At 33.0% G+C, this 21,744-nt stretch overlaps 3 protein-coding genes across 4 annotated transcripts; 1 reads left to right on the top strand and 2 right to left on the bottom strand.

Moving 5' to 3' along the window:
• Positions 1-5: 5 nt before the first annotated feature.
• Positions 6-10,011, bottom strand: wts (serine/threonine-protein kinase warts). Its single transcript, XM_068765938.1, has 5 exons — positions 9,732-10,011; positions 8,909-9,387; positions 4,190-6,308; positions 3,051-3,337; positions 6-1,432 (listed from the first exon to the last, which is right to left on the bottom strand). The coding sequence occupies exons 2-5, from the start codon at positions 9,161-9,163 to the stop codon at positions 1,013-1,015; spliced, it is 3,081 nt and encodes a 1,026-aa protein (XP_068622039.1). The 5' UTR covers positions 9,164-9,387; positions 9,732-10,011; the 3' UTR covers positions 6-1,012.
• Positions 10,012-10,642: 631 nt separating this feature from the next.
• prtp (pretaporter) lies at positions 10,643-17,392 on the top strand. Its single transcript, XM_068768193.1, has 8 exons — positions 10,643-10,925; positions 11,016-11,152; positions 12,428-12,546; positions 13,777-13,911; positions 14,586-14,741; positions 14,824-15,014; positions 15,991-16,117; positions 17,187-17,392. Exons 1-8 carry the CDS (start codon positions 10,747-10,749, stop codon positions 17,361-17,363), a joined length of 1,221 nt encoding a protein of 406 aa, XP_068624294.1. The 5' UTR covers positions 10,643-10,746; the 3' UTR covers positions 17,364-17,392.
• A 576-nt stretch (positions 17,393-17,968) lies between these two features.
• Positions 17,969-21,538, bottom strand: LOC137924190 (ADP-ribosylation factor-like protein 6-interacting protein 4). 2 transcript variants are annotated; one of them, XM_068767557.1, is made up of 4 exons: positions 21,524-21,538; positions 20,888-21,238; positions 20,176-20,281; positions 17,969-19,236 (listed from the first exon to the last, which is right to left on the bottom strand). In XM_068767557.1, the coding sequence occupies exons 2-4, from the start codon at positions 21,138-21,140 to the stop codon at positions 19,101-19,103; spliced, it is 495 nt and encodes a 164-aa protein (XP_068623658.1). In that variant the 5' UTR covers positions 21,141-21,238; positions 21,524-21,538; the 3' UTR covers positions 17,969-19,100. The 2 variants fall into 2 exon arrangements, with proteins under 2 accessions (XP_068623658.1, XP_068623665.1); XM_068767564.1 differs by lacking the exon at positions 21,524-21,538 and adding an exon at positions 21,386-21,413.
• Positions 21,539-21,744: the final 206 nt, after the last annotated feature.

Below are 21,744 nucleotides of genomic sequence, written 5' to 3'. Positions count from 1 at the left end.
TCAACAAAATTCCCATGTTTTATTTTCATTTACTTCTTATAAGCATGTTTCATTTTTAGAATAAAACAATTTACATTTGATAACACATAATTTAAGAGAAGTGACTCGTTTATATCATACTGTACAAGTTTAACCTCTTCGGATACCGACAAGCTTGCCTCCTTTTCAGTGCAACACATGTGGCGCTCAAATATTTGTTGCATTAATTATAACACGTTACTACCTGCACTACGTTAACATTTCAGGTTAGTAAAAGAAGTATTTTGAAGTACAAAAATATTTTACTGGAAAAAAGACGTATTGGCGAACAATCGAATTGTTTTATAATTAACCAATACAAAAAACTATATTTTAATGTTCATAAATAACTATTGCACTTTATAAAAATTCATCCGAATAAGATTTAATGTGACTAAACACATTGCAATTGTACACGGCTTATTACGAAGTTAAGGCACACACATGAGCAGACGCCGCCGACTCAATATGGAAGCACTTCAAATACATCACATAGGCAATTCCAAAAGTACAACTGTTAATGACTTCATAAGTTACGTTTTACAATTATATAAACAAACACACATTTATAAGCGACCTAACTCGATAAATACATAAGAAAATATAGTGACGAATCATTCACTACGCCATAAGATTGTTCTTATCTCATAAATAATTTCTCTAGGTACAAAAATAGTATACATTGAACGGGACAATGTGAAACAAACCCGCGCTGCGCGGCCTAAAGCACCATAGTGACCCGGGCTATGCACTACTGTGTCCATCCGTTGCATATATTACAATACAATTAGAGTACTCTTACAAATATATAACGATACAATATTACAACATATCACCGGGATTATTAACAATACGGCTTGTAAGATTAAAGTTTAAATACGTTACATTCGTTATGTTTACAAAACCTACAGTAATAGAGAGAGTCAAAGGCACACACTTTGTAAAAAAAATTCCTACAAGTTAGTCTCAGTGTCTCTTGTAGTGGTGGCTCGGCTCACACGTACACAGGCCCTTGGCTGTCGTCGTCCAGGTTGATCTTGTTCGTGTAGCCGTCGTCGAAGAACCTTCGGAAAGTGAACTCGAAGAAGCCGTGGAACGTCTTTCCGTTGTCCAGCAACTCGCTATCAGACTTGTTCGAGTCTGAACTGCCAGAGTTCCGCAGCTTATCGGGGTCTATAGGATCAAAGTTTGATGTGTCCGTTGGGTATTCGATCCTTGGGATGTATGGAGCGACCTGCCTTCGCAGGCCCTTCTCGAAGTCAATGCTCTTAAGGAAAGGATGGTTTTTGACTTCATTGGCGTCTTTGCCGAGTCGCGTCTCTTGTCCCGAGCACAGCTGGAGGATCAGATCTTTGCTCTCCCGAGACAGTTTCGCCGCATCCGGTATGTGAAGTGTGCTTTCCCAATTTATCACCTGTAACAAACACTTATAAAGAAAAAACGTAGTTTTGCACTTTCATAGGTTTAATATGAATTCTTTTCTTAACCCTTAGGTTAGTTTAATGGTTATGGACTGTTCACAATAATAAATTGCAGCTTTGATCCACGAAAAGCGTGCATATTGTATTAACCTTTAACTATGGACGTCATTTTTTTGTCACACTACCATGGACGCGCGGTCTCTCGGACCGTTATGTTCTGAGGTCCAAATATTACGTAAATATTAATTTTATTTGTACACTATTGTATTTATTGTTTTTTAGGTATATTAAAATTAAATAATTTCGAGGCTTTTAATCAATCTTTCTTTATTTGTAAATAAAATAAAGCATACCAACAATTAAAGGCACTTTTTGGCACACATTTACTAGAGATCAAATGTAGGACTAAAAACTCGAATGAATTAAACTTTTTAGAAAAAATAACAATAAAAACTAAAAATCTAAGGTTTAACCTAATATAAAAACGAATAAAAGTCTTCTCAAATTAAAAAAAAATTTTTTGACATTGGTCCAATTGTTTAAAATTATTGGTAGTCCTTGCACAAGGGTTTGGAACACTGTATACATATGACCTGCCTACAACTTATACAAGTGTAATTAGACTTTCTCTTTAGTTTTGTTGGACAAAGATGACATATTTTTCGTTTTAATGAATCACTTTCCTGGCTAGGGGGTTCATCTTGGAGCATATCTGCCCCTAAAACTCGCTTCATTGTCATTTTCAATTCGTTTGGTATATTTGGTTTTATTGCTCGTCTTTGCATATGCGGAAGATCATCACTAAATATTGGGCTATTTTTTTAGGAATACTCCTCTTTTTATTTTTTTGCTCTGATGCTCGTTGTGTAGTATATGAGCATTTATACTGCACAAGTCAAGAATGCGATATAAAATGAGCATAGACCATCTTCTCATTCAATATTCATTGACATTTTGAATGAAAATAACATAAAACAATCAAATTAAACGAAATCACAGTTTATGTTATTTACGCAAGAAACGTGGACGTGCGGTCCGACAGACCGCGGTTAAAGTATAAAGTAAAATAACTCAGCTAATTTGTGTCCGCCGACACAACCTATCATCTCAACATACGTTTCGGCGCTAAAACTAAAGCTACTGAGAGCATTAAACACGGGGAGCAAGGGGAAAGGGGTAAACACAAAAATTACAAACTGCAAGCGGTCTGTGAGACCGCGCGTCCCCAGTTAAAGGTTAATTAACAAACTTCAATACTGTGAACAATTTATGAAAAAAAAAACCAGTATAACCAAGCTAATGAACAAGCTGCAAAGGGAGATCATAGTACCGTCATTGGAAGGTTAGCACTCAGAAGCTTTATGTACCCAACATTAGGCTAATACAATTACAGTAAAGAAATTATAATGCTACTTTAATATCATGCTTCTTTCTAAATTAAACCTTATTGGGCACAGGGAATCTATGTTACTAAGCTTGTCAATGGTGAATGATAAACTTTTTTTTATTTTAAATGTCAATGTCCGAATCAAATTACTAAACCATGTAATGTTGATTTTGTTTTGGCCTAATTATGGGTTGAAATAACAAGTAATTAATAAAATACTACACCTTTAACTGTGTCTCCGCTGGAGTAGAGGCAAGGAAAGGTGGTGAACCGACCAGCATTTCATACAGGATGACGCCAACAGACCACCAGTCGCATAACTGCGTGTAGCCCGTCCGCTGAAGAACCTCCGGCGCGATGTAATTTGGTGTGCCCACCAGCGAGTGAGCGAGACAGCGCTGGTGCTCCCGCTTACGCCGCCTCTCCAGAGGTTTCAGCTGGTGACAGCGGCATTCTCCCATTGCTCCCCACTCCCCATCAACCGGATCCATTGAATCTTGTCGTCCATGATCTATGAAAAGTTAAAAGACATCATTAGTTGCCATAAATACATAGAGCAGGTTTTAGAAAGTAATCTCTTAATTTATTTAATTAAAATGTTAATAATAAATAGTGTTTACTCATCATATGTCTCAAATCCTAAAGCCAAAAGTCTACACAATTAATGTGGTTTATCAATTGTGAGACTTCATTGGAAATCTCATTGTCGCTCAATGAGCCATTGGGAGGGCTAAGCTGGGAATTTCTTTACGAAAACGAATCAGTAATATGGAGACATAAATGAATGAAAGTACGCGGACAAAGACTAGAGTAATGGCAATTTGAAGAAGCAGTAAGCAGGACACAGCATATACAGCAGACTTAGAGCTGAGCTTTAAGATTTAGGAGTGAAGACAATGTCAAATGTAGAATAGCCTCCTAAAACCTGGATAAAGTCGTCGGAGACGTTAAATATAGGCCGCTTCCATCTGGTCTTATTGAAAATTTAAAACAGTATTTCCAGTCCAGCAGTGGACTTTCGACAATCGAATTGATCTCACAAAAATAACTTTTCTTTTTGTAAAAATTTGATTACAATGCAATTATATCTTTAATGAAATGATATAATTTGGCTTCAAATGTTATATAACTAAACAGGAGTTTTAGTATCCTCTGAGGTTAGTATGGGAAAAAGTATTACTTTCATAACTTTTCTCACAATTTTTCTGTTTTTAATCGCCTAGAAGATATAATGCAAACAAATACTATTGATTTTCGTGCACTCTTCTCACTTAACAACACATTTCTCTGTGCATTTTTAATTATATAGATGTGAAAATTATTAATTAGTTTAGGTCAAATATAGTTCTAAAACAATACTCACCATTTCTTTGATAGTACTTTGAGTTATGCGTCCATCTGAAGCCTGTGCAAAGACCAAAGTCTGTTAACTTGATATGACCATCTCTATCAATCAAAATGTTATCAGGCTTTATATCTCTGTGGATGAAGCCCATTTTATGGACACTCTCCACTGCACAAGTCAGCTCCGCAATGTAAAACCTCGCCAGGTTCTCTTCAAAAATGCCTAGTTTTATTAAGAGCGACATTAAATCACCACCAGGTATGTAGTCCATGACAAAGTACAGGTTGTCCTTGTCCTGGAAACTGTAATACAACTTCACGACCCACTCATTGTCTGCCTCCGCCAAGATGTCCCTCTCGGCCTTCACGTGTGCAACTTGGTTGCGCTTAAGCACGTCTGCTTTCCGCAGTGTCTTCATGGCATATAGATGACTAGTATCAATCTTCCTCACAAGTGTTACCTCCCCAAACGCACCCACGCCGATCGGCTTAATCTTTGTAAACATTGACTTATCCATCTTAGCCCGCTTCAGCCTTATGTAGTTGGACTCCTTTTGTGAAAGCATCTTCCTCATTTGACACTGAGCTTCCGCACTCAGACCGATTTTGGTCATCTCTTTCTCCAGCTGCATCCGACGGTACGTTCTCTGTTTGTATGACTTAAGAATGTTTTCAACATGCTGTTCCATGAAGAACTTGAATGCTTGGGGCGAGTAATTTCTCACTTTACAGTCCCTCCTCTCATCCTCTTTTTCTTTGCTGATATGTTTTCTTTCGGGAATAGGTGACTGGTGGCGGATCTTATCGGGCAAACCTTTTGACCGGCGTTCGGTTGATCCATTAGAGCTCTTATCAGAGCCCGATGGAGCACTATCTTTTAACAAATTGCAGTTCTGGTTGGGACACTTTAGTTCCAAGGGGCCTTGAGAGGGCTCACCTTTGATGTCACAGTTATTGGAAAACTTTTTATGTAGAGGAGAGTGATGGGAGTTCACAGTGGTCGTATTGTCGTTCTGGTTGCCGTACGGCGGTGGTGGTATGGGGTGCATTCCTCTTTGAACAGCCAAGGCCTGCATAGTGATAGCATAACTCGGCGGTTCGGTAGTAGGGACGGTGGGGGTGGTGGCTGTCGGTATAACCGGGGGCGTGGACCCCGGTGACGAGGGCTTAGGCGCCAGGGGATAGCTTGGGGGCGTTTGAGCTTGCTGCTTCTGTTGGATGGAGCTAGCGTAAGATGGCGGCGGTGGCTGTACGACGGAGCTAGCAACGGGCGGTGGGGCAACGGGTGCTATAGCAGTTTGCAGGATCGGTTTCTGTACTTGTGTACTTTTTACAGATTGCATTATAATCGGCGGCTGCACTGCTTGCCGCGCCGTCCACGGCTGAATGGGCGTGGGGCGCGTCATGCCGGACGACGAGCCGGTCGACTGCGTAACGGTTATCGGACTCGGCGACCCAGCTGAAGTACCTCCTGAGTAAATCCCCGACGAGGGACTCTTCCTGTAGTCTTGAGACTGGGTAGGACTCTGTCGATTCTGCATTGAAACCGAGTAGGAAGGAGGCGGCGGTACGCTGGACAGGGGGTAGGGAGGTGGGAGCTCTGCTCCAGTGGATCCCGGCTGGTATATACTCAGCGCTTGTATTTGTTGACTTAGCTGTTGTTGTACTTGAGGTCCATTCTGTACTATCATGGGTTGTCGCGCAGGGGGTGTTGGGGCACCCGTAGCGACCGGACTCGTGCCGCGCGCGGGCGGTAGCGGCGGCGCCGGGGACATTCGCTTCATAAGCTGCTGTACCGACGGCGGCACGGGCGGCGTTGATGGACATCGCGGCGGCGGTGGTGGCGGTGGCTCAGAGAATCCTGACGGGGAGTATTGTCGGCTCAACTTCTCGTGGGGAAGCGGTGGGGCGTCCGACTGTCTTGGGCTATCAGACCTCGAACTGCCAGCACCGGAATCAAGCGCGGGACTTCCCCTATGGAGATTGAGCTCCCTCTCCAGGCTCGGCTTTCTAATGAGCTTAGTACTGAAGTTACTTGACTTGAGAACTCCATTGAGAGGTTCCTGTTGCTTCGACAGATAGTCGAGAGCTGCATCAAAACGGCCTCCAGCATATTTAAGCGCCTTAACAGCTGGATCCTGTAAGAACATTAAAAACGTTAATGTAATGTGTATCTAAATAGTTTATTAATTTATTTCGTGTCCTCTTTTGGGTTGAATTCTGTTGTCTCTCATACTTTCTGAGTCATACACTAACAAATAAAACAACAAAACCTTAACAAACATGTACTTTAAGTTAAATAGATATAGAAATGATAAAATATGCACAACTAGGTCCGTTCATACATATTTAAGAAATATATTAAAAAATTAATGTAACTGGTCAAGGAAGAACTACACTTCTCAACATGTAAAACAGTTTAAAAAAAAATTTTTCTCCATATATAACCCTAGTGCATAAATTACAGACCACAATAAACTTGTATTATAAACGACTAAAAATGCCAAGCCAATGTCCACTTGTGGGAGCCTCAGAGCTTAGTTACTCTATAGAGTCAATCTATGAAATTTTAGTATGTAGCAACCAAGGTCAAAGATCTCCTGGGAACTTATGAGATTGACTACTTTAAAACAAATTTTAAGCTAAGCATCCTCAAAACCATGGAATCTGCAAATATCATTTTGGCAGCAGTGTATGGCAGATCAAGAAATTCCTAGAAGGTTTATTGATTAGAAAACAGATGAACTTAACTTATCACAAAAGATGCAAATGTCAATTGGACAACTATATTTCCCATACATAATTGCACATATGATACCATGAAGTTCTCGGTTGATCAAATTTATTGTCTGTTCATAATGGAAATGGTTAAATCATCAAATTTAGGGTTACTAACATATTGATAACTATAACAAGTACTATATTGACAATTCATCTTATAATGTTTATATAAAACAGTAGGCAATTAATAATAAATCAAGTTGTTTTATAATCATATTTCTCCAGAGACTAAACAATTATGAAAGAAAGTAGATTCATTGTACTTTAAAATGTAAATACTGTCACTATTTCTATATATTGTATTAAGATAGTTCATTGAGTTATAAATACTACGAAACTGAAAAAAGGAACTAAAATGGTAAATTAATAATTTCCACTTGAGTACATTAATAAAGATCCTACTTAGTTATTTTAAATCAAAATGTCTAAAAAACTTTTTCACAAGGTGGACTGAAGACCTTGCTAAAGTTGTTAGACACTGGTTGCAAGCTGCAACCGATTTATCCTTTTGAAAATCAATAGGGGTGCCTATGTCCAGAAATATAGCCGAGATAATAATGACATTAACAGTTAAGTTTGTAATCATCAAAGACTATTATCATCAATTGGATATCAAAATGCGTTTATGCTTAACGAGCTGACTTAATAAAAAAAGCACTTCTGAAAAATGTTTTGTCATTAGGAAAGTCAGATATGTACCTACACCCTTACATTTGAGTAAGAGGACAAATTTGTACACAGGTAGAGATTACAAAAATAGTTTAATTTGTTCATTTAACTATCGGTGACTATAAGAATCCACCTCCATAAATTTAAAAGAATAATTTCAGGCAGATGTGCCTATAATTATCCAATCACAGATCATTAATTTGAAAAAAATAGACAATTCTATGGAATTACAATTATATTAGACCTACCGAACATTTCTAGATATACACAGTGGTTATAAATGTAAAAGCACCAATACCTAACCACACTTGTATAAAGAGATCACTCAAATGTTACACTAATTTATCTTGGTATTAAAACATAACAGGCCAATAACTTTTGGCAGAATATAATCTGCAGGAATTCTCTCTATATTGTCAGTATGCAAATACTTATTTAAAAAAAACATATATATGACAAATTTCCATAATTGAAATGACTAGCATGCTATAACTTTTGTAAGGACATAAACAAACAAAATAGCAAAAGCTAAATAAGCAGGGTGATCTTAAAATTTGTTATAGCATGCACAAACTTGGAATTAACATATCATTATAAAACTTTTAATAAAATTTATTCATTATATCCTTCTCAAATCCAAGGATAACGAAGATAATAAATATTATGGCATTTAAAATCTTATACTTATGATAAATTTTCTGCATTCAAATTCTTGGTACAATAAAAGTATTGAACATATAATATGTTGAACATAACATCAAGTGTATGTGAGGGAAGGACAGTGTCTTTTTAGCATTAACAGTCAAAGGTAACAAAACGCCAAGAGTTTAGCAAAATCTTCTTTTTTACAACAGTGCTCCAGAAGACTTCCTAGGGAACTCTGGCCAAACTTTTAGGTTGCCGCAGTGGGTACTCCTAAATACAAGGCCCCCCCCCCCCCCTTATTGCAGAGGTCTTTAGTCTGTGCTGACTCTTGCTCATTATACATTAAACATTTCAATTAGAACATGCCTGATAGTGCTCAACCTTGCTATAGTATAGCAGAATAAAATTGTAATTTCAGGAATAAAAAATCATAAAATGCTTTAAAATTTAGTAAAAATTTTAAAACCCTAGATCTTATGTTTATGAATGATGATGAATATAAAACCTATTATCACAATACTTTGTATAACTTGCATTACTTTTTGCTTACTTTAATCGAAACCTCACAAAGTGCTAGAGATTTGCAAATGTGGAGAACTAATATAAACTTAAAAAATGATGTAAGAAATGTAACAAATCTCACCTCTTCATATCCAAGAGCTATCAGCTGGTTGAGTGACTGTGGTAACACATTCAAATCCTTGTCCAGACCATTCCCTGATGATGAGCTGAATCCTGAACTGACACCAGAGCTCACTGTGCTTGCAGCTGATGAGCCAGGAGGTTCGGAGTTGCCAATATTAGCAAATGGTAATAATGAGTTGCGGATTTCGGCGAGCGCCTTCTGGTGGTATCCGGAGGAGCGCGTGGCCGTCTTGCCGGGCGCCGGCGGGTTCATGGCGCAGCGCCCGAGCGCCGATCTTTCATCCCACCCCTCCCATCACATAAGCACACCCCGCCAGCTGCACTTATCAGCTGTTACGTCTCGCATTTATGATTTTGATCGTATTCTTTTATTAAAAAGTTCGTTGCAATAGTAAAAAAGTTCACTCACTTTGTTGTTCTTTTAATGCTTATAAAACATTGTATGAATCGAACTCTTTGAATTTTATCACTGTGTCACTGAAAACAAAATATTTTTATTGAATTAGAATCTACAATGTTTTCACGCGCTATTTCAATTCTAGTGCTACTTTCAGTACAAACTGTTGTTTTTATAATATTCATAATAAGACTATCTGTAAACGGCAATCTATTAAGAAGCATTAACAAATAATTGGTTTTATCAATCTCAAATTTAAAAGTAAATGAGAAACTGAAGACACTAATAGAAAACCTAAAGAATGCTCAACACGAATCAGATCTGTCATAGTGCTGTGGAATGCCAAAATTAGAGTCTGCTTTGTTACATATACATCGCTAAATAAAAGGTGAATGAAAACTATATATAATGGCAAATAAGTTACCTGTTATTCTTTTACTCTCCGCAAATCCAAATGGGAATCTTAGACGTCATAATCACGTAAAATAAAAATGATAGTCGAGGGCTCTCACATTACCGATGACATCGTTCTTCCACAACACAATTAGGGATTACAAAGTCAATACTCATGCGTAACACAATAATAGCGACCAGGACGTGTTTTCGCAGAAATGTTACGACATATCAAACGATTTACGAAAACAAAGGAGTTTAAAACACAGACATGCAAGTTGGCAAACCATACAAAGCGACCATTTTGAAGAATTACCACATTCTTTAGTGTGTTCGTAAAAGCTACGCCAAACTGACGTTTACGGTTCACATTGTGTACAGATCTAAAACATCTAAGGTTTTGTTAATACAATTAATAAGTAATAACCGATAAATTTCACGATGACCTATCGCAGCTAATTCTAGGCTTTCGTGGATAATTTGATAAAAGGTGTAGTAGTTTAGAACTTATCAAATTGCAAAAGTTACAGAAATTGATATTTTAAATAATTTAACGATGTCTTTATAATGTTTTGTAAAATATTCACTTGCATTCTTATCGCAAATATATAACTTTAATAAAATCTTTTTTGTTATTGATAAAATATGACGATTACCCAGGTAAAATTAATAGTCCGAAAAATGTAAAAAATAATTTGGATATAATTTTTCTACAACTATTAATATTGACTGCATATTGTATTATTATTGGTGCAAACGTGTGAACTACATATATTTTGTTTGATTTATATTTATCACGTACTTTTTATATTTTTAAAGATAAATAAAACTTGATAAAAGTAGTGTTCTACAAATGTAATCTTATGACAAATATCGATTTTTAAAAAGTAATTTAACGTCACTTTATCAAATGTCAATTGTCAAGTTTGATATATCGTTACATATTGTGAAAAATATTTTCATAAGAGTTGTCTAATTTATTAATGTTTAAAAAAGATTCAAACAATTTAGTGTTAAATTGACAGTTTTTTAAATATTTATGTTGTATGCAATTGAATTTTAAAATGTACTTTTCAATATATCCTTGGTCGTATCTAATTTTATTCATATTTTTACCCCGGTTTGTTACGCCCGAGGATGGATCTATATATGACTATAATCCTGAAAACTTTAGAGGTCAAATTGAAGATATGGATGGAAATTTTATAATGTTTTATGCTCCTTGGTAAATAAATTTGCATAAAAGTTAATGTTTTAGATATGTATATACTTAGATGAGCTTTACAACATTTATAATCAACTTAAAAAATTACAGGTGTCGTCATTGTACAGAGTTTCAACCAATTTGGTCAGAATTAGCTGAACTTGTAAATAGTAAGGATTCTAAATTTGCCATAGCTCAGGTAGACTGCACATTGCATTCTAAACTTTGTCATGAAATTGACATTACAGGTACTTATAATTATGCACTACTTTTCTATTTTGCCAAATTATTAACCTGTCTATCTAATAATTATTAGCTTCATTTATTAACCAGAAAAGTTACTTAGATTTTGTCATAAAAAATAAAGCATAAAGGATTCTCATGTTCAGATTAACCTGGGTTAACTTCCGAAATTTGTAGCCTGGCTGATTTTTTTTCCTTTAAAGTCTTAACAAATCATTGATATATGTTATAACATTAAAATTACAAATAATATTTAACTTTAACTTTTTATAATTTTGATGCTAATAATTTCAAATTTATGAACTGAATAAATATTTGATTCAATAAAAAAACAATGTTATTATGTAAAGAATAAAGTATTGTTACTTACATTTTGCCCCACTATGAAGGACGTTAATAATGTGATGGTCTGTGATATTTTGTTTAATTATGCATTATCAAAAAAATGGATTTAAAATTCTTACTTTGTTTTAAATTCTCTGTATTGTTTGTGTTGTTTCTGGAGATGTTAATGCTGTTAGCCCTAAGGCTTTTACAGCTTTATCTGTACTGAGTTCACGGAGCGGAAGGGTCTGTGAACTAGATTTAAATTCTCTGCATTAAGATAGACCAATGGTAAATATCATTTATTTAGTAACTATCACTTTTGTTATGCGACATTCATTACACATAAACATAGAAATTTAATAAATGTTTTGAAAATTTAATTAATTTTAATTTATCAATCTACTTGGTCGTTTATCTTCATTGCTGTAGGTCATCCTTCTCAAAAAGTATTGGTTAAGAATTTGATTGAGCAATATACATGCTCTTGTTGATAAGTTAGATATTCAATTAATTTTTATTATTACGTTCCAAATTTATTTAGCCCTAGTGTCCAGGATCACATGATTTCTTTGATTATTAATTAAACCAATTAATCATAGTCCCTGCAAGGATTATAATTATGTACTTTGGAAAGCAAAGCAATTCATTATTGCTCTTGAGATTATTATTTGTTATATCCAAGTGGAATTATTTTGTTTTTCACTCATTATTCCATGTTGTTATAAAGGAACTGTCAAGGTAAAATTATCACCACAAACCATTTAAAAAAAACGAATCTATGATATTTACAAAACATCAAGTTATACTAAGATATATTTCATTTGTTTTAAAGGATTTATGATGTATTGAACAAATTTAATTTAACATTATTTTTCATATTTAACAGCTCAGTTGTATGTAGAAATAGTTATGGTTGATGTTTGGTAAATGACATACTTGTGTTTTATTTACAGGTTACCCAACACTTTTATACTTTCATAAGAATTCCTTTTCTCCTGTGGAATACAAGGGCACCAGAGATTTACCTTCTTTAACTCTATTTCTAAGTGAAGTTTTCTCCATGAAATCTGAAGTGAGTATTATATCTCAATACAGATATCAAATAAAAATATCCTCATAGCTGTATTGCATATAAGGGGGTCAGGAAAATAATATTGTTTCTGTTGACATATTTTACAGAAAAACCAGCTTGATTTTTAATAGTCTAGCATTGAAAATTTGTATACTTGATGGCAAAAAGTTGTTGATAAAGAAAGGTGAATACATTGTTGATTAGAAATAAATACTTGTTAAAAATATAGTTGTGTGAATTTAACTTAAGAAAGCAATATTACTTTCTTGTCTTTCTTATATATTGTGTTACATTTTAAACATGGATTGTGTAGACTGTGATGAATGGTTGTTTCTTCATATGGTGTTCGCTATATCAGGATCAAGCTGGACTAAATTACTGGCCAAATGTGGTGTGACTCTCTTCCTGCATGACAATTAGAGTAGAGTAGAGTTATTTGGACATCTGTTCTCAGTACCATAGTATCACCATCTAGCATTCCTTCTAAATTCTTATTCACAATTCAAATATGACCTATATTAGAATTAATTAGGCAATTTGTTATATAGGTTCTTAATTGCCAGCCAGATGAACTAAGAAGTGTTTTACTTTAAAAAGAACTCTATTAAAATGCTGCAAAAATGAATAGAATGAATAGAAGTAACTTTAAAAACATTCCACATTCACTAAATAATCTCTATGATCTATTTGGAGTTTAAAATCTAAAAAAATAAGAATAGCATTTCAATATGCACAAGGTCAATGTAGTTCATTATAGCCTAGCTGAAAATCTGACTGTGTGGTGAGTCAAATAACTTACAATTAGTTCAATGCTACTGTCACAATTCTCAATATTTTGTTATTAAATCTTATTACTAGTAATTTTCATTATTATTTTGACAACTTTTTATTGAATTTATTTTCTTCCACACTGACTATAATATTTTTTAAATCTGATCAAGTATGATGTTTATTGAAAGATATTCTTAAAGGACATCTTTCTTATCTATGGTATTTATTAATTTATGAAACAAATGTTATTTTTTATTAGCAAGACTTTTAAAAATCAGTTGTAAGAGAAATATTTAGGTTGCTAGTACTAACCGTATTAATAACTTAAATCTTCTTAAATATAATACCATTTCAAAAGCTATGGCATCATGACTTCTCTAAGTGATATTAAAAAAATAAATATTAATATAATTAAGTTTACAAAACTATATGACAATTTTTTATTGATATTATTTTCAGAGCACAGATACGAGAAACAGTGATGTCAGGATATACAGTGGCATGGCATATTTGACAGATCATAATATTGAAAAGTTTGTGACTAAAGGACAACACTTTATTATGTTCTATGCACCATGGTGCAAAGCTTCACAGGTATGTAATAAAAGAACAAGTAATAATTTTATCAAGGAATATTTTGTTCTCCAAATAAAAATAAGACAAAAAAACAAACATATAACTTTTTTGTATTGCAAATGGTAAGGTTTGAAATTAAGAAAAATGAAAAATCATATTGATATATAAATTTTGATATTTTAAAAATGCTCTCGCATTTTGGAAAAATGTCTGGCCTTTTTAAGAATTATGACAGAGATTATGAGTTTTAGGTCTGTTATTGATTAGATTTTTATTTCAATAAGGAAGCAGCTAATTATACAGTGGATATTTTTAATTTACAACAAATCATTCATTTGGTTTACTAGCTCTGTGAGATTAATTAGTCAATTCTATATGTCGGGAAAACAGTGTTTTTCTTAGCAAATGATCAGATTTAATAAATTAATAATTCAACATGTTACTTTGCTATTAGTTCCGTTTTCGTCTACTATTATGTATTTTATAGAGCATTAAGGTAACATATAATTAGACTTAAATGCAAAATTTTAAATTATTTGTTAAGAAATCTCTTTTTTCTAAAAAAAAGCTGTAAATATGCTTGCTATATGCAGTCTCCTTTTTTATCATATAAGAAGTTGAATATTTGAGAAATATTAAAAGCAGAAAAATAACATTTATGTATGTAACAATTATTTTTAATTTTCTTACAGAAATTGGCCCCTTTGTGGGCAGAGCTTGCAGTACAGTACGCCCTCAATGAGTACATACAAATAGGAAAGGTGAACTGTATGGACAATGAGATGACATGTAAAAATTTTGACATCAAACAGTATCCACATCTTGTTTGGATTGTCAATGGAAGAATTGTAAATTATTTTCTTCAAATTTATTACACACATTCATGTAAGCTGTACAAATAATATAGTGCCGGTCATATCATATTTTTAGATGGGTGTGGCAGAAGCGGACAGTCTAGAAAATCTTAAAGCCTATGTTGATAAGATGCTATTGACTGAAAATCACGACCCTGAAAAGTTTATGAAGAAAAAAAAAGCCCTGCCAGTTGCAAGGATAACAGAAGAGACCTTTGAAACATTTCTGGAGAAAGATTTGGTTTATGTTAATTTCTTTGCACCTTGGTATGTATATATATATATATATATATGAGTTCCTTTATTTTTATTTAGCACCAAAGTTATTGCTAGCAATTTAATGGGATACACAAATAAGTACGTCTTTATTATGCACAGATTAAATAATCTAATTTTTTGTATTTTAGCCAGAAATTTAATGCATCTTAGGCATTTTAAGAAGGTATACAAATTTTAGAATTGACAGGTTTATTTTTTAATTATAGCATCATGTGTATGTATATAATGACTATGTATAGGTGTTAAATATTGTCAGCTTGTGAATGGCTTATTCTTGTTTCGAGGTTCTTGTTACTTCAAGTGAAATAGATAGTTAGACATCTAACAAATAATGGAGAAAACCATGCTTGGAGCGAGATTGAATCAGAAATTGGAAAATCTGCAGAAGAACCACGGTCACCGACATAACCCGAAAAATTGCTTGTTTGAAGTGGCAGGGGTCGGGACCTGTTACTCATGCAACCAACGGTCTATGGGGCTAAAGTATACTCACGTAGCGATCTGAAGCCGTGGGTAGGCCCCCACTATGTGAACCGAACGCTGGACTGTAGATCGCTCGATACAGGCAGCGCTGGATCCGTGATTATTACCATCTTTAGGAGATGCCTATGTTGTTGCCCCTCTTGTCTCATATGATGAAAGTACCGATACATACGAATGTCTGTGTTTTCAGTAACCTACCTAAGAAAAATACCTAGAAAAATATCTTGCATATTTATTAGCTTTAAATTTACGAATTTATTCAGATCGCAAAATTAAGAAGGTATATCCACAATATTAAAAAAAATTCTTATAGCAAATCAATAATTCAACCTTGCATATAGTAAAAGATTAAATATTTAAATTGACGCAAATCTAATATAAACTTGATATCACTTTCATCACTACCATTACTTGCTGCATAACTGTAAGGTTAATCTGATAATGCTTTTGTTGAGTTGGTATTATTTTTTATTTTCTTCAGGTGTGGACATTGTATGCAGCTAAACCCATTGTGGTTAAAACTTGGCGAAAGGTTTTTGAACGAAAGCCGCGTGCTAATCGCTGACATTGATTGTGTCCGATCTAAAAATATTTGCGAAATTGAAAAGGTAATTTATTGTTTTGTTATATGTACATATTGACATAGGGTTGTGTATTCACCATGCAGATCTAGTGTGAAATGATGGACATATTTGGATTTCTAGCTGCATGATAGACCGTCTTAATGTGGAAGTTCATAGCATGGGCCTTCTTAGAATCAAACCTACTTTCTATAATCTATGATATATCCTAAAGTCTCAGTTCTTATCCACTAGGCCGACGCCCATTAGTAAATACAGTCAATAATATATTTCAAGTGATCTCTCTGAAATATATTACATTAATTTATATTTTCTTTTGGATTGCAACAAGCTATTAAATTTTGGCAAAGGCTGCAGGGACAGATAATAAAAAAATAATTAATTTTGATATGTATCAATCAGAATTTTGGAAACACTTTTTTACTATTATTTTTTTATATTTAGGTTATTTATTATTACTGGAACAATTTTTGGATAGGGTGTACAAAACAATAATTAGATATTGCTTATAGGTATACATGTTCGAGTATTTAACACGACAAGCTAGGTCAGACCGTACTTATAAACAAATAAGGTCGAAAGTCATTTATCATCGGTAGTTTTTAAAGCGTCCGTTGGCAGAGAGAAAAACGAATTTCGTTTGCTGATTGGTCAATTTAAAAAAGGGAATGAACTTTCTGGAACTAGATTCATTCAATAGATATATATTTCAAACGCGATACGAAGAAACGAATTTGAAGATCCATACGAAAAGAAAATTTAGGAAGCATTAACTGTTACCAGCGATAAAATAGACTTTTACAAATAGCTGTTAAAAGTGAATAAAGTTGGAGCACTTATAGTGCTCCAACCTTATTAACTTAACCGTAAACAGTACAGTTTTCAGCTGCTAATATTCGAACCAATACATAACAGCAATTTTGTGTATATAGCAACTTTTTATTCTGACTCCATACTGTGTCTGAAAGAAATCTGTTGATAAGGCCAGGCGGCCAATTGTATGTGTCATTATAGAACTTATACATGTATAAAGTGTTTGAAATAATATAAATAATAAAATTTCTAAGACTACAGTAAAATTGTTTTGTATTAACAGATTAATGGACTACCCACATTAGTACTCTACAAGAATAAAAAAGTGGTCAGCGTAGAACACGGGGGAAAATCGCTGGATAGTCTTGTTTCCCTTATTAATGAACACTTAGAAGAGACTGCAATTAAAGAAGATGATGTTTCAAATGAAAATAAATTAATTACCAAAGATGAGTTATAATATTATTTATAAGTAGCAAAATAAATTAATTATCAAATCAAAAACACTTTTATTAACATTATTTTTAGATTTTATTATTCCATATATGATCATTTATCTTGTGTACCGCTTGGAGAAGAATGCCAGAAGAAACCAATTTCATAGAAATTAGAATCAGTTTGAGATACCCAATAATGGCATCCTTCAAATAACAAGGGGTTCTCTTATATTCATTCTTTATTATCACTTAATTTTTTTACATTTCGATATTTTTTAAAGAGATGTTGTTCAATAAACTTCTCAAATGGTCTACATTATAATATCGTAAACAATTTCCCACTAGAGTGATTAATTTTACTAAGCATACAAGCAAGGTGTAACAAATTTATCTTATATATATTTTTAGTGCAAACTCTGTGTAAATCACAGTTTTTCTTGTATTTATTGATATTCCTATGCACATAGGTAAGTACTATTGTATGTCTACAGGCATTCACAAAACCAGAATCAATCTCATTAAAATTATTAAGTAAAGAATGTTTTTGTATGCATTTTATTTCTATCTAATTAAATAAGTAAAATATCATAAAGGTTATTTCACATGGAAAATAAAAAAAAACATGGTCAAACCTTTATTTCTACAAAGTACAGTTTCAAATATGCATACATAACTTCATAACATTTACAATAGAAGAAAAAGCTTTGTTCAACAAGAAAAGTTTTTATGTCTATACTGTATTCACTGGACAAAGAATACCATAAAAGCATTTCTCACCTCATTAGTTAATATAATGTGCTAAAGATGTGTATACATGGGGAAAAGTATCAGTTAATATTTGTTGTTTGCATGATGTAGATACCTTCTCCCACTTGTATGTTCATTGTTTTTTTTTATTACATTTAGGTATATATTTGATTTATCTTGTGTTCTCTTACTTGTGAATACATTCATAATAAGTAGATTAGTAATGGTCCACCTGTTGAACGTAACCATGTAAACGCATCTTTAAATTCCTTTACTGCAGATACCCCTTATGGTAAAAGCAAATCATCTGTCCTTTTCTCTTGTTATAAAATTGTTGTTAAAAGAGCTCTATATAAACTCTGTCCAATGAATATAGCATAAATAATACTTTATATTACATTTAACATTTAATTATAACCCATATATTATATATGTTAAAGTCTAACAGTTGTAGCTTGTTTCTATTAATAAATTTAGTATATTAACCAAATTTTAATAGTTTTTTTCTGTAAAGTTTCATACATAGATAATCAAGGACTTAAAACAAGTTATAGGTTTGTAATTGTCGAACTGAAATATTGAAGATCGATTTATTCCTTAAGCAACTACTAGATAATGAACTTATGAAAAAAGACATAGCTACCATATTCTAAAATATTCACGAAACATATGCAATTTGAATTTAATGCTAAATTTGTCCTCGTTCCAGCAATCTACAGAAGATGTAATAACAAATGTGACTGAATGAAATGAAATATATTATACATTAAGAACTGCTTATGAGTTTTCTTGTGTTTCATGTCCCACAGATGGTAAAGATGGATCAAGAAATAATTTTTAAGCCTACATATAAGTACATAAAACTTAACTTCAACACTTAAATGTTTATCTGATATACATCACTTACACATATCACAATGAAACATTAAAACTACTTATAAATGAATTCAACAAAACAAACCATAAAGACCACAGGTTATACTCACCTGAATAAAAAAAAAAACTTTATATATTTAATCATACTTCTTCTTGTCCAGGGTTTGTGCTTGGAAAAAAGTACCATCAGCATTTGTAGCTTGCTTGTTAATCTCCTTGTGTCTGTCTCTAGACACTATCTCCTCTAACACTTCACCATCGCCTTTTATTAATCTGAAAGCAGGACTACACTGAGAGACAGCAATAAACATTATTGTAACTATAATTTAAATAATTTTTATAAACTCATAGCTTTTTATTAATTATTGGGAAGAAATTTTTGCTTAGTGAATATATTTCCTCGGCTCCATAATGCAACCAAGGCACCTCTGGCATTGCGCTATTTAAAAGTTGTTGTTATTCATGTTACTCCTAGTTCCTTTCCATAACAAAGATTTGAGTTCATGTTAATCCATCATTTCCCTCAAAGGCGCAAATGCTAGTGTGCAACAAATTTATTATATTAATATATTAATCCTTTGCACTTGAGAGGTGAGTCTCATTCACCATGCAACTTGATGCTGCAACTTGAGACACCACTTCGTTTGCTGTGATAACTTGAGGCGGGTGGTAATTGTTTTGTTTTTTTCGAAGCCGGCTCTTATATTTTGTGTCATCTTATAAAATGTAAAATGATATTCCTTTAAATGCAGATAAGAGTTTTTTATCTGAAATTAGTAAGCAACCATGAATCGGATTGCGTTTTTGGTCTTTATTCGAACTTGACAACTGCAGTAAAGTCTTGTTAAGTAAAAGTTATGGTTTTTAATCTCTTTTAGCATAGAACATAGTAATGAAATAAGCGCGATTAGCACTAGCTCTATCTTTATCTTCAATTGCCAATTCTAAAAACATCTACTTAAATGGAAAGCTCCATATCATTTTAACAGGTGTTAGGAAAGATTGCAGTCTGCTCTCAATGAAATCAACATGGCAAATGACACCAGAGAAAAACATGTGATATATTGGAGGTAATAAATTTATCAAGTGTTATTAAACAACACAAGTTCCTGGTTGGTTTGCACAGAAACATCCTCAAATGTAAAGGGTTAATATATTAGTAGATAAATATTAGATAACAATAATAATTTTAATCCAGAAAGATAGGATAACCTGTATCTGCCTGTCTCTTCATCCAAAACTCTTCGAATTACACTTTGTCTCTGTTCCCATTCTTCTTTGGTCATTGGTGCCATTGCTTTAGATTTCTCCATCAATTCTGAAATCAACAATATAAAAACTTTATAAACATTGTTTCAGCTGTAGGACATCTACAGCTAACATAAGCCTTCCTATAGAGTTTTCATAAGAACATTGACGCACCCTATATCTAGGATTTTCCAATGACCTTATCATTAAACATACCGTAATAAGTCAAATCACTTATTTTGAACTTTTTTTTTAATTAGATTTTTTTGCATTTTCAATGCATATCATCTAATTACACATTTACTTAATGACTTTTTCTTGCTAATTAATCTACAGTTATTATTCAATCTTTTTGTTTTTTTTTTATTTTATTTTGAGTAATACTTATAGTAATACATCTTAAAATAATGGAATGAGTAAAATGATTTCATGTACAATAAGGAATATCTACTAACATTAAAAAGGTAGTACAAGCTACTTTAACAAATCTACACAAAAGAAGTCACCATTTTTTAACCAAAATTTTTCATTATTTATTTTTACTAAAAATAAGTTTTTTGGTTATTCTGTTGATGAATAAGAATCACTTATTCTTTATTTTATTTCAATCATATATACGATTTAAATGTTTTCTTACGATAAAATAAAGAAAATCGTTTAATACACTCATACTAACCAATAGGAATGTCCGCGGTGGCTTCTTCTTGCGATTCTTTGCTTTCATTGTTGCGTTTCTTTTTCAGTTTCCTTTTCTCTTCTTTAAGTTTTCTTTTTAAAAGCTTCTCAGTCTTTTTCTGCTCCTTTTTCAATTTCTTTTTTAATTTACGAAGCTGCTTCTTTTCGCGCGATGACTCGGAACTGCTTGAGCTTGTGCTATCATTAGAGGATGAAGAAGATTGCCGGCGTTTCTTTGATTTCTCTTTACCCATATTTTAAATGTATTTATTCTTTAATGTTATGATCGGGTATGCGGCACTGAGTCGATATTTTTCACTTTGACAATGACGTTTACATTTTGTACAAAAATCTAAAAAATGACGGTACATATAAAAATTAAGTTACAATTGATTTAATTAAATGCTCAACTTGTTGGGTTGTAGCTGAAATTTTTGATAAACTAAGTATAATGAAAAGAGTTACATTTAAATCAATATATAAACTTAGTTTCACTTACAGGAAACAGTGATATAATTTTGAAAAAAAGGAATTGCGAGATATTGATAGTATTAGCAAAAAGCAATGAAAATTTTAGCCGAATATTGGTCCTAGTAATTTTCGTTTAAAAAATTTCTATCGAAAATAATTACTTAACCTATTTCACTTTTGTAATGATAATACACGATATGTATGTATATTTAAACATAGAAGTAATGAAAACTAAAGCTGTTAATCAAAAATAAAAACTTATACGGAATAGTTTCTTTACATTTTACAGTGAATGAGATACGTTTCTTCTGTATTAATTACTATAAAAAGGGCCATTTATACCCGAACATAGTAGTTATGGGTAACGGTCCTGCACAGAAGCAAAGA

The sequence above is a fragment of the Battus philenor genome, unplaced genomic scaffold (assembly GCF_028537555.1).
Source record: "Battus philenor isolate CCGP_79_NKW_IND1 unplaced genomic scaffold, ilBatPhil1.0.hap1 SCAF_10, whole genome shotgun sequence".
Lineage (NCBI taxonomy): Eukaryota > Metazoa > Arthropoda > Insecta > Lepidoptera > Papilionidae > Battus > Battus philenor.
Note: the sequence above shows the minus strand (reverse complement) of the source record. Positions and strands in the feature narration are given on the sequence as shown.

What these genes read in the sequence shown, in the direction of transcription:
- wts (XM_068765938.1), bottom strand. Translation starts at nt 9,163, where the DNA reads ATGAACCCGCCGGCGCCCGGCAAGACGGCCACGCGCTCCTCCGGATAC. An exon ending in AAAGTACTATCAAAGAAATG is followed by an intron (nt 3,338 to 4,189) that starts GTGAGTATTGTT and finishes AACTTTTCATAG; the next exon opens with ATCATGGACGACAAGATTCA. An exon ending in CAGCGGAGACACAGTTAAAG is followed by an intron (nt 1,433 to 3,050) that starts GTGTAGTATTTT and finishes TGTTTGTTACAG; the next exon opens with GTGATAAATTGGGAAAGCAC.
- prtp (XM_068768193.1), top strand. Translation starts at nt 10,747, where the DNA reads ATGCAATTGAATTTTAAAATGTACTTTTCAATATATCCTTGGTCGTAT. An exon ending in TCATGAAATTGACATTACAG is followed by an intron (nt 11,153 to 12,427) that starts GTACTTATAATT and finishes TTTTATTTACAG; the next exon opens with GTTACCCAACACTTTTATAC. An exon ending in GTTAATTTCTTTGCACCTTG is followed by an intron (nt 15,015 to 15,990) that starts GTATGTATATAT and finishes TATTTTCTTCAG; the next exon opens with GTGTGGACATTGTATGCAGC.
- LOC137924190 (XM_068767557.1), bottom strand. Translation starts at nt 21,140, where the DNA reads ATGGGTAAAGAGAAATCAAAGAAACGCCGGCAATCTTCTTCATCCTCT. An exon ending in CACCGCGGACATTCCTATTG is followed by an intron (nt 20,282 to 20,887) that starts GTTAGTATGAGT and finishes TGTTGATTTCAG; the next exon opens with AATTGATGGAGAAATCTAAA. An exon ending in GAAGAGACAGGCAGATACAG is followed by an intron (nt 19,237 to 20,175) that starts GTTATCCTATCT and finishes TCCTGCTTTCAG; the next exon opens with ATTAATAAAAGGCGATGGTG.